This window comes from Sturnus vulgaris, chromosome 27 (genome assembly GCF_052056855.1).
Source record: "Sturnus vulgaris isolate bStuVul1 chromosome 27, bStuVul1.hap1, whole genome shotgun sequence".
Taxonomy (NCBI): Eukaryota; Metazoa; Chordata; class Aves; order Passeriformes; family Sturnidae; genus Sturnus; species Sturnus vulgaris.
Window position 1 is genome coordinate 5,351,014 of NC_142269.1, and position 12,138 is coordinate 5,363,151.

Sequence of the window (12,138 nt, forward strand, 5' to 3'; positions counted from 1 at the left end):
GGAGCTCAGTAGTGAGAGGGTGATCCCTGCACTGCTGGGTCTGGGATCTGCAAGGTTTCCTGCTCTCTGTTACTGATTTACACCCATCAAAGCTCTGCTGGAGCCAGGGCAAGCAGGGAGAAGCCAAATCCTCCACAGAGGCGTCTTTGTGACCCTGCCTGCCCTGCCCACATGAGGATTCCTGTGCTGGGGGCAGAGTTGCTGTCTCAGCAGGGCCATGCCCAACCCTCTGCAGCCTCTTGAGACCTGACACCACCTTCCAACAGACCCATCACTCCCATCTGCGTGAGCCCCCCGAGACCAGCCACGCTTTGCTCCACCCATAGCCAAAACAGGCTTCGTGCACCGTGTGCTAATGAGGATTTGAAGGGGCAGCTGTTTGTCGGTGATGTAGCAGGTACTTCACCGCCAGGCAGTGCCTCTCCCCATCACTGTCCCCATGGGGTGACACAGCTTGTAGGAACTCTGCCTAGGACCGCAGCATCACACCACCGTGACCCTCCAAGGATCCTGCACCCTGCCCTGCCTGCATTATCTGTCACTCCACAGCCAGTGGTCCCTCCGCTGGGGCTGCAGAGGGGTTGGGGTTCCCATCACTGGCAGAAGAAGAAAAAGCTCCTTGGCCGGCCAGGGGTGGGTGAGCAGGGGGAGATGCTGCCAGGACGCTCAGGGGCATCCTGCCACCTGCCAGCATCTCATGTCTCACACCACCATGCTGTTGCCAGAGGGTTTGCCCAAGTCTTTAGGAGGAGAAATGTTCCCAAGGACAAACTAAAAAGCTTTCCAAGCACCAAGCAGATGCCAAGAGCCAGCAGGTACTGGAGCTGATTTTCTGCCACCAGAACCCACCTCGACACTTCCCTGGGCCAGAGCCCCGTGCCCGTGGGAGCAGCACTGGCACTGTGGCAGTGCTGGCAGCAGGCAAGCTTCTTTGGGGGTGCAGGTGACTGCAGGGCGTCTCTAAATCCTTTTGACTCATCCTCTGCCTAAGTCAGCATGGGTCAGCACTCATCCTGCCTCAAGATTCTGGCACTGCTTTGTGCCTTACAGTGGTAATGGAGCACACAAGTCATCACCTCCCTCCACATCTGGACAGGAAGGCGAGGTTCTGGCACAGGTGTGAACCCTGCAGTGCCAGTCCCAGGTCCCTCCCTGAGTTCTGCAGCAGCTCCTGGCCAGGAGTGAGCTCCTGCACAGACCCCAGCCTGGACAAGTGAATTGCTATTTTCCCATCTGGCATATCCGCAATCCTTGGAAGACTTTTCCAAAGGTACAGCGTGCTCTACACCACAACTGGCTCACTTATTTGACACACTTATTAAACTGTTATTACACCTGTTGGCTAATTATCTCCTCTGGAAACAAGAGGGCACATAAATTTGACATTGACCAGTGCAAATCTGCAGCCCTACAGATGTTGGCCGGGTCTGGGGGGCTCAGTAGGGCTTGGGAGAAGTGGAAGACTGGGAACATGGCTCTGTGGAAGTGTCCCCCTCTGCCCCACCAGCCCATCTTCCAGCAAGATGGGGAGTGGTGAGCCCAAGAGTCTTGGTGAACCCCCTGCATCACACGCCTGGGGTGCCAGCACTGCCCTTCCTGCACCCTCCGCCTTCCTGAGCACAGATTAATCCGGGAGAGCTTTAATCTGCTAAAGCCCTTTCATAACAGCCCTCAAAAATAAGCCTGGAGAGTTCCTAATACTTCTTGAAAATTTGGAGTTGGGATATTTATAGGCTCTGGCCTTGTGTGAGACGGAACTCTCCCAGCAGTGGGTGGGAGGGCTCTGAGGTGGAGGAACCTGCTCTGGGCGGGAGGCACTGCCTGACCTCAGCCCTCGCCCCCCAGCCCGGCCAGCAGCCGCTCTGTGCCACTCCCAGTCTCCTGCTGGCTCCATAACAACCTTCCCTTGTTTGGGATTTTTATGGGTTTTTTTCCTACAAGCTTTTCAGGCTCCTCAGAAGAGCCTCTATGCACAGACCGGCTCTGTGCCTTCAGCCCTTCAAACGAATGCAGAGCAGCAGCGCTTCCGACCAAGACAAACAGCGGCGACGCCACATCCCCTGGGCACGTGGCTGAGGAGGCTGAGGGCAGAAAATCACACACAGCAACAGAGAAAGTTCAGGGAAAAAAACCCCAGGCCCCCAAAATGTACCAGAAATTACCCACATCCACAAAAAGCAGGAGGCTAGGGTCCTGCTCTGCTGGTTTCCAGTCACCACCAGTGGTGGCCATTGGCATCTCTGCCACATTGGTTCTGGTCCTGGAAGGGTCCAGCCAGCCTCTGGACATTCAGGGCAGCATCACAGTGGCATCTGCAAGAGCCAAGTGGGAATTGGCAAGAGGCAAGTCATTGGTTCCACATTTCTCCTGCTCCAACAGATAAAGGGAAAAATATCCTCCAAAAAGCTCTTAGCCCTTTGCCATGTCGTTTTACAAAGATGTGACCAAAGATGCCCCCTGGGCATGGCTGCAGAATTCTTCCAGTTCCAAGGCAGCAGAGCTCTCAGAGAACTGGGAGGTGACAGGAAGATGAGAATCTCCTCTGATCTTACAGAGGCAAAACCCACTCCACATTCAACAGTTCCTTCATCCCCCTGATGCAGAGCAAGAGCCAGCGGCCAGATGTCAGAAGCAGAAATAGTCAAACTGGAGACAGAGTGGCATCAGCCTGATTCCTAACAGAGAGGCCCCTGCTCATCCCCTGACTGGTGAGCACAAGGCAGAGGAGTGAGCAGAGCTGCACGGAGCTGCCAGGATCAAACGTGTTGGCCACAGGAATCCAGAACCAGCAGGGATGCCCAGTTCCCTCAGCACCCTGAGCCCAGCCACTGCTGCCTGACCAAGGGCCAGCAGCTGGAGCAGCTCCTGACTCCAGGCAGACACAGGCACAGATTAGGGCTTCACCTCAAAATGTTTCCTTTGCAATTTCCCAGTGATCTTTCTTATCAACTAATTAAAAAATTTCCATAATTAGGCCAGGGAAAATCACGACTCAGGAACGTTCCCATTTCAAAGCAGCACAGATTTGTTCGGTATCAAGGGCTCGGAGCCCTCGCCAGGTTCCCCTAGAATCCTCCCCCATGACCAGGACTCAGCCTGAGCCCACCCCTGCAGGGCCCCGCAGCCCCCAGCCCACCCCAGCCCCTCTCCCTGGCACCCTGCCGGGAATTCATCCTGGGGAAAAGGCTGTTTACGTTGCAGGGGGAAAAGTGGTGGGTTTTATTAAAAAACAACTATAAAGGGCCCTCTGACAGCGATGGATTCTCCGTGCCTGCAGCCTCTGTGAAGTCAGGAGCGCTTGGGGAAGCACCCACTCTGCCCCACAGGCATGCAGAGCAAAGTTCCTGCTGTGCCCACAGCCTGGCATGCCTGTGCCAGCCCCGCTGCCATGGCTGGGGTGCAGCCAGGCTGGGCACATCAGCATCCTGATGCCTCTGAAATACCAACACCTGCATCAGGGCAACACCAGGGAAGCTCCCACGGGACTTGGGGCATCCCGTGCACGCAGAGCAGCTCATGGCTCCTAAACCTGCAGGATCCCTTTGATGACTGGCAAGTAAATTGTTGTATTTCTAAGAGAAATGGAGCAGTTGTTACCGTGCAGCTGCAGCCTGGGTTTCCTTGAGAGCACAGACATAATTCCTGACAGGGGCTTTCTGACACAGAAATTATGGCGCTATTTTGGAGGCAATCTCAGAACATCATACTAAGAAACAGCCTTTGTACATCACAATATCATTGCTAAATTGACAAATAGACCCTCATGGGCTTCATTATTCTGCTCTGGGTGCACATTTTTGCATTTTTATCATCCATAGAAATGATTAAAGAGCTGCAGAACTGAGGGCTCTGGCTTTGGAACACTGAAACTCTGGTCCTGATCGAGCTGAGAACAGGAGAAGCAGTTGGAAGGGCTGCAGGGCTCGGAAAGGGAATCTTTGCCTCTATGATGTGTAAGTCTGGCACGTTTTGGGGACTGTCCAGTGCTTCCACGGCAGGTTTGCTTTTAGCCTTGGAAATTCAGAGTGTAAAGCAATGTGACTGATATATCCAGTACTGGATTGGGAACATCTGTGCAAAGGCCCTTGCTCAGTGAATAGCAGACTTGTGTTGTGCACTTCTAGCAATACATTGATCTCCCCAGAAACATTACATAAAAGCCAAACAAGAGGAAGATCCCCAGGAATACAACAAATAAGAGCCCCAAGAACAGCATTCCTTTACCAGCCACCAGCCAATGTCTGAGGATGCTGGGGCAATGCTTAAGGAGTATTTTTGGGTTGAAAAGGCTGTAGATGGCCACAGCCAGGCGAGCTCCTGGTGCCGCTCTGCTGGGGCCACAGCCTCGCTGCAGCCTCTGCACATTCCTGCCAGCCCATGGGGATGAACAGCAAGAGGATGCAGGCAGAATGAGCTGGGGCAGCTCTGCCCTGTCCCTGTCCATGTCCCCCTTGGCCCAATGACAGGAGCCTTGTCCTGGGACAGCTGGGAATGCTAGGCAGAACATGAGCCCCCAAAAACAGTGCAGAGAACATCAGCCAGGCAGGTGGGGACGGATGGGATGGGATGGGATGGGATGGGATGGGATGGGATGGGATGGGATGGGATGGGATGGGATGGGATGGGATGGGATGGGATGGGATGGCTGCTCTGAGCCCACTGGCAGTACACACTCCAGCAGGATGGTACCTCCTCACCTGAGCAGCCAGGCCCCAACTCTCACCCACCACGGTCAGGACATCCAGTCCTCTGCAGTCAAGAACTGGGGTCCAAACCCTGAGGCCAGTGAGCCACCAGTCCCCCAAAACATTTTTTACTCTTGGGACTATTAAACCAGCCTCCAATTTCTCTGTACAGAGGTTTCTGCTCTGTCAGAGTCGAGCAGCACTCGGGCAGCCACAGCAGCTGCTCTGGAGCCCCAGCCAGGCACGATGTGATGCCAGCTCAGGGATGCTCAGGGTGTACAAGACTCACAGCGGGAAGGCTCAGCCTGGCACGACGTCACAGCGCTGCTAACGCAGAGCTCAGCTCTGTGCATTCACAGACGGAGCCACTTCCAGGGTCACACCAGCCTTTTTTTCCAGCGCACGTGGCAGATACAGAACAAGCACGAAATCCACAGCACACGGTATCACCACCCTGCCCTGAACTCTGCATATGGCAAGAGAGTTTCTGCTCGGCAGAATTACACTGGCAGCTACCGAGGGACCAACACAGCTCCTCCATCCCCACGGAGCCCTTCCATCCGAGTGACAAACATCATTCAGCCAAGCCACTGGGCTGGATGCTCCATCGGAAAACACCTGCAGTCACTTTTTAAAAGTCAGTGGTGGTGGATTTGGATGGCAGTGGCTGAAGAAACTCCCAGCCAGGCTGGCAGCCAGGACAGAGCCTCATTTATCCACGGTGGCACTGCCCATTGATGCTATTTTCAGGCATCGTGCCCCACATGCAGACACAGCAGCTCACAAACATCTCCACTCCCCACTCACACATGCCAGGTAACCAAGGAGTGAAGTCAATGTGTGCAGTGTTGAGCAGGGCAGGGCCAGCTCCTGCCTCACCTTTTTCACTCAAAATTGCTCCCTGTGGGGCAGAAGTGATGCCATACTTCGGGGGACCCATAGACACATCCAGCCCTCGCAGGGACAGCTCCAGCAGCAAGGTGCCAGTGAGCTGGGGCTGATCCCTGAACACTGGTGAATCAGCCTGGAAGCCCCTTAGAGCCCCCAGGAGTGCCATGCCAGGCTCTAGACCCTTCACCTTCACACAGAATCATCTCCTCCATTTAAGCAACACTTTCAAATGTTGCTCTGAAAACAAATTGCAGCCTCTTGTGTCAAGCTGTTGTTTTCCCACACGCCCATCCAGCAGGATCGGCGCTCACCGCCCTGCCATGGCGCTGCCAAGGGCAGGCACAGGCACGTCCCTGTGCCGGGATCCGTGGGGTTTGCTCTGGGGCAGAGCAAGCCCCAGCCCTGCCCACCCCGATGCAAACTCCTTAAAAGCTTCCACCATAACTCACTGGTGCTCCAAGTTAACAGCAAAGTCTATTGGTTATGGCCAGGGGAGAGCTGAATCTGCTGAGTGCGGATCCTGCTTGTGCCTCCACATTCCCGGACCAGGGGAATCTCCCACCCGGAGACACAGCCAACAGAAAGCGCTTTTGTGCAGCTCTCTGAAGGTCCTTTTCCATAAGAGCCAAGAGTCCCCGTGGAGGCAGCCAAAGCCTCGGCTCCATTCCCACCACAGCTCTCCAAGTCCCAATCCCCGCATGGACGCACGCAGCTCCAGGCACCCTGCGAACAAGCCAAGGGACACGCAGGGTGTGCTGTGCACGGCGACCAGCACAGCCGGGCCCAGAGGGGCCCAAGGGCCGCTCCACCTCCCCCTGCCCCGGCCGGGCCGCACACCCCGACACCTGGGCCAGCACCGCCCCCGCTCAGATGCTGCCGCCGACCCCAGCCCAGCACACACCCGTGGGGGTCCCACGCCGTGCACCCCTCAGAGGGGCACCCGGCGGGGACGAGCCGGGGTCACCGGCACCCAGTGGGTCCAGCTCGGCGTGGGAACCTCACCCCGCGCCAGAGAGGGGCTGCGCCGGGTCTCGGTAAAGTTCCACTCAAGAAGTTTCCCTCCTAACCAGACCCCTCCGGCTGGTCAATGGGGCCGGGGTTCCGCCACCCCCGCCGCCTTTGCCCCGTCGCCAGGCTCCGCCGGGATGGAGCGCGAACATCCGGCCCCGATCCCGATTCCTGGGGCCCCTCCAGCGCATCCCCCCGCTCCCACAACTTTCCTAAGCCTGCAACTCCCCGTGCCCACAGCCCAGCCCCGCGGCCGCCAGTACCGGCAGCCCGGCCGCCCCCGCCCGCCCTACCTGCCCAGCCGCCCGGCTCCGCCGCCGTCTGCAGCATCCTCCCGCCGGCTTCTCGCTCCCGGCCGTGCGAGCGCGCTCTCGGAGGAGGAGGAGGAGGAGGAGGAGGAGAAGGAGGAAGAGGAGGAGGAGGAAGGGGGGGGATGAAGGCAGCGCGCGCGCCGCCGCGGTCCAACCCCCCCCTCGGCGCCGCACGGAGTGGGAGGGGGAACCGCGGCGGCGCATCCCGGTGCTGCATCCCGCAGCTGCATCCCGCAGCGGCGCCAGGGGCTCGGGGACATCCTCCCTCGCGAACCCCTCGGTCACGGCTGCCCCGGGCTGGGACGGTGGGAACACAGGGGCTCCCCAGGCTCTTTCCAGGGGATTTGGGGGGTCCGTAAGGTGTGTGGCTAGGAGCGCAAAGGAGGGTGACACAGCGGGGCTGTGGGGAGGGCACATGAATTTCTGTGTACTGAGATGCCGTGTGCGACCAGCGCCCCGGAGAATGGTCAGCTCTCAGAGGGTTCCAGTCTCACACCCTGAGCGGCAGCAGATAGCCGGGCTCTCCAGGGAGGTGGCACCGCCGGGGGCTGCAGTTCTTTGCCCATGGCAGAACCCCTGGACTCACCCAGGCCCAGCAGGCAGCAGAGAGGGACAAGAACCTTGGCCATGCCCGGGCAGCCCGGCTGCCCCAAGAGGGTGAATCGGAGCCAGGGGCGGGACGGAGGGAGGGGGCATGCAGGGAGATGTTACTTGCTCCTCAGTCATCGCAGCTGGAGCACAAGGTGCCACCAGGCAAAGGCTCCTCGGCTGCCGTGCTCCCGCCTTGTGCTAAGATCAACAATGTAAGTGCAAAACTCTGAGCTGGCCTGTCGCTGTCATCATTGTTAATATTTTAGCAGCTCCCAGAACCTTTCAGCGGGACCACACAATGCTGACACAGGAGAGGAGATATAAAAGCGTCCTGCTGCCCGCCCCAAGGAATACGCTGTCTAGACACGTTATATAATCACATTTTGCCCTCCGCCAGGACACTTTGCAGAGGATCTCAAAGCACTTCCCAAAACTGCTAATTGAGCTTTGGAGCCCAGCTGGGAGGGAACTGCTCTGGCCGAGAGCCCTCTCCTCTGGAGCAGGTACCCAGGGGCTCCTGTCTCCCAGAGCAATTGCCTGCTCACTACTTTGCCTCCACTAAAACACGGAATTGATGCCAAGAGGCAGAGGTGTGATTGGCCCCGTGCTGCCGCTGGCAGAGGCTGGAGGCTGCAGAAGTGAGGGCAGAGCACGTGCTGCTCCAAACCCCTCCAAGCTCATCCCTGCAGGAGGCTCCAGGGCCACCAGCTGCCAGGAAGCCAGGAGCGGGGAGTCCCAGTTTGAGCTACTTCTGGGTCTATAGATCCTGGAACACAAGTAGGTGGCCCAGCAGCAGCAGATCCCACCTGCCCACACCCAGAGTCCCTTTCCCCGCTGCAGAGTCAGGTCCCCAGGAGCAGCAGTGTGGCATCGCTGAGCCTCATCCTGGCTCATCATAAATCACTTTGGTTTTTCAGAGCCCTTTTGCCAAAGCTCGGTGCATTTGTTTGCTTTGCCATCTGATTTTCTCAATGTAGGATGGTTTTTTTTGTTCTTCCCTATAAATAATTACAGGCACTCTAATGGATTTCAAACTTTACAGTACCTTGGCTGTCAGAAGCCTGATGATGATGGTATAACCTTCTTCTCCAAGGAGCAGAGGCAGGGCTGGGACTCCGCCACAGTTTTTTCATTTACTTTAACCCTTTCAGCCTCATCCTGCCTCCACCACAGTGCAGGGAAGGGACTGCACTCCCCTTCCAGGCATGGGGATCAGGAAGTGCAGAGATGAAGCCTCTTACCTGACCCACAGCTCCCAGCATTCCAGCACTGGGGAGCATGGACGCATTTCTTCCCCTCCATGGGAACTCTGGCTTCCCTTTTCCAAGGGCAGCCCTTCACATTGCTACTCCCCAAGATAATGTTTGTGCCAAGACCACGGTCACCCTCAAACATTTTTGGTTTACTGCAAATATCTCCAAAGCTGAAGACAAAACTCTAAACAAGAAGAAGGTCATCTCCAGCTGCAGCACCCTGAAGGGCGATGGGACAGAGGAGCAGAAGGCACAGCACATCCAGCCCCTCCATCACACTCTACTTGCTCACAAAGTTTCTCCCAACCCCGTTCTCAGTTCTGCACAGCAACTTTGTGCACTTGAAGGAGCAAAAATGATTCTCCAAGGAAACAGGATCAGGCACTATCAGGAAGGAGGGAACTATGAGAAAATAGGCACTGCCAGGAAGGAATGGGCACTATCAGGGCAATGCTTCCTCTTTCTTCTTGTTTCTGGAGCTCAGCAGCTCTGCTTTCAGTAAACAGGGAGTTTTACAATTACAACAATGTTCTACATCCTTTGGCAGCTCTGACATCCCCCACACAGGGAGGTGCTGGCACTGCCCAGGGGCACTGTGGTGGCACCTGTCCAGTGAGACAGGTGATGGGTAGGGGTGACAAGCTGTCCTAGACGTGATGCTTTCGAGACATTACCAATCCCAAATGTGGAACCACAGGACTCCAGGGAAGGAGGATCCCTCCTCCAGCACCCACTGGGGTCCCACAACACTGGCTGTCTGCAGTGCCCAGCTCTCCAGGTGCAGTTACAGCTGTCTCCTTCCTTGGCACTGCATGGCAGGGAACAGCACCAGGCTGAACTCAGGCTTCTGGGCACGAGGGCCATGGGAGACAGGTGGGCAGAGGAGAGCTTGTGCTCAGGGGCCAAGCCAGGGTCCCACAGCCAAGGAAGGTCGGTGTGGGGTGATTCAGGCCCAGCACCACTTTCCAGGAAGGCTCGCTGGCTCCTCGGCCACCACTCTGAGCCGTGCCAAGCTGCTCCGGCAGCTGCCGTGGCCGTTCAGCAGCTGTTGAGCTGTAATTGCTCATTGAGTCATAATTTATTTTTTTTTCCCAGTGAAAGCAGCACTGTCAGGGAATTAAAATCTTTTCAAAAGCCCATAAAGATTTCATAAACGTTTCAGAGCCAGATCAGGAGGGGTTTAGCACCTTCGCAGCCAGGACCCAGAGAAGGTGGTGAGGAGTGGAACATTTGACAGCAGTAACTGGTTAAAAGAACAACAGCACTGGGCAGCACCAGCCCATAGAGAGCTGAGTGAGGCTGCACTGCCCCTGCCCACAGCCTGCACAGGGCAGGACTGATCCCCAGCCCATAGCCTGGGTGTGAGGGCCCAGCTGGGTTCCAGGTGGTTCAATTCACCTTGATTCCCATGACACGCTGCTGACATGGGTGGTGGGATGCTAGGATGTGACACCAGACTCCAAGAGAGCAAAAATCTGACAGGGGGGCAGTGCAGCTGCACCAGCCCCAGCTCTTGGCTCCCTCCTGTATCTCATCAGCTCAGTTAGAGGTGACCCAGCTCCGGCCAGCTGGGAAGTTCAGCCCCACAGCAAGTGTGGGCATAGGGCACTGGCCCCACAAACACCCGTGTTTGAATTCAGACTGAGCCTAACGTGTCCTCAATAGCAAAGGTTTGCGCTCTGGAAGAGTTGTAAACACGGAATAAGGATTTCCAGCGCTGCAGCTCTTTCCACATGAGCAGGTGTTCACAGGTGACGGAGGCACCGCATTCCCACCGGCAGCCCCTGCGCCATCCCGGGCACCTGCTATTTTTAGCTGCCTTTGATGGTCTCTCCATGAGCTCTGTAAAATATCTGGGCCAGGCACGCACAGCTTCCACAGCTCCACTCTGCCAGAGCACGCTTCCCAAGGAAGGACTCGGGGATGCTGGACGAGCCCAGCTGGGACCCATGTGCCTTCAGGGATTTAATGGGGAGAAGCTGTGGCTGTGGTTTGCACCCCAGGATCTGCACAGCCACATCAGCAGGGTGATGTTAACCCAAACCCTAACCCTAAACCCACCCCATGGGCACTGCAGGGAGGACAGCCCCATTCTCTAACTGGGGTGCAGAAACAAGAGCACAAATGGGTCTGAGCTGAGCTGAGCATCCATTTGGGCACCCATGGGTGCAGGAACTCCTCCCCAGCTGCAGGAGTAAAAGAGGGACCCCCGGCACTGCTCCTGGAACCTGCTGGCCCCAGCACCTCTCACCAGCATTGGGCATCACTTTGAGAGGCATCTGAGTGACAGAGGCACAATAATTCATTGTTAGGGAAGAGGCTGCTGTTATTTTATGGCCGCTGTTATTTCCTTTCTATTGTAACTTTTAATTAAAATCTATGGAAGGCCGATAACTGCTCCCTCTGCATAATTGCAGTGTGTAAATTTTATTATATAGGAAAGTGGTTTTAATTTTTAATGGACTTATTTTTAAGGAAGAGCAACACTTTGAAGGGATCTGTGAGCCCTAGTAACATTATCAAAGGCGAGAAGAGGAACAGAGATGGGTTTATTACCTGTTCCCCATAAAACTGTTATTTTAGGGGAGTTTTGTGCTTCCTCCTAATGAGAGATGAATTGCACCAGCTTCATTTGCTGTAGGAGGAAAATTAAAATGAAACTGATAAGAGCCCAGCCTCTAGCTCCTGACTTACCTCCCAATTATAAATGAAAGCTCACAGGCATTCCAGAGATGGGGCTTGATGTCTACATTAATTATAAATAAATTATCTACACTTAATGTTTAAATGAAATTTCAGATAAAGCTTTATATTTAGAAAAGCGTTGCATCACTGCATAAATATTTATGCAAGGAGTCTGTGTGAACTGCGGCTGCTTCAGCGTGACGTCGGAGCAGAGCTGGGTATGGGGAGGGAGTGGTGCTGAGCCCATCGGGGGGGAACAGGACAGTTGGGTCCTAAACCCAACCCTCCCCTGGGGTTTGAAGAGGGGAGGTGATGGGACACTCTGGGCTCATGCCAGCCTGACATTGTCAGAGCAGCAGCCCATGGCCAGGGAGGCCAGTGACAGTGACAATCCCCCATGCTCCCACCTTTCTCCCACCTTTCTCCAGTCCTCAAGACCTTCTGGCAATGTCCCACAGGACCCCTGAGGCAAGTGGTGCCGGGGCTGGGGTGAGCTTTTAATGCAGCCAGAGTGGAAGAGGAGAAATCTGACAGGCCCCAGCTGAAAGATGTGTGGAAAAACAGTAAGGGAGGACAAACAAAATTGATTGGAATTGTTTAGCCCCAGTCACTTGTGAAGGAGTTCAGATGAGGTCCCAGAAGGATCCAGCATCCTGAGCAGCCATCACTGAGGTAGGATATCATCCCTGAGGACACAGAGAGCTGCCTGTGCCC

At 55.8% G+C, this 12,138-nt stretch overlaps 1 protein-coding gene across 3 annotated transcripts in view; it reads right to left on the minus strand.

Annotated features, from left to right (window-relative positions):
- Positions 1-6,971, minus strand: part of ZNF385C (zinc finger protein 385C) — a 58,187-nt gene extending 51,216 nt beyond the window's left edge. For 2 of the 3 annotated variants that reach the window (XM_088179700.1, XM_088179699.1), the window contains exon 1: positions 6,878-6,971. In XM_088179700.1, coding sequence (XP_088035826.1) covers positions 6,878-6,914 — 37 coding nt within the window. In that variant the 5' untranslated portion in view covers positions 6,915-6,971. The remainder of the gene's footprint in view (positions 1-6,877) is intronic. The other variant, XM_088179702.1, reaches the window with a different exon arrangement.
- Between the last annotated feature and the right edge of the window lie 5,167 nt (positions 6,972-12,138).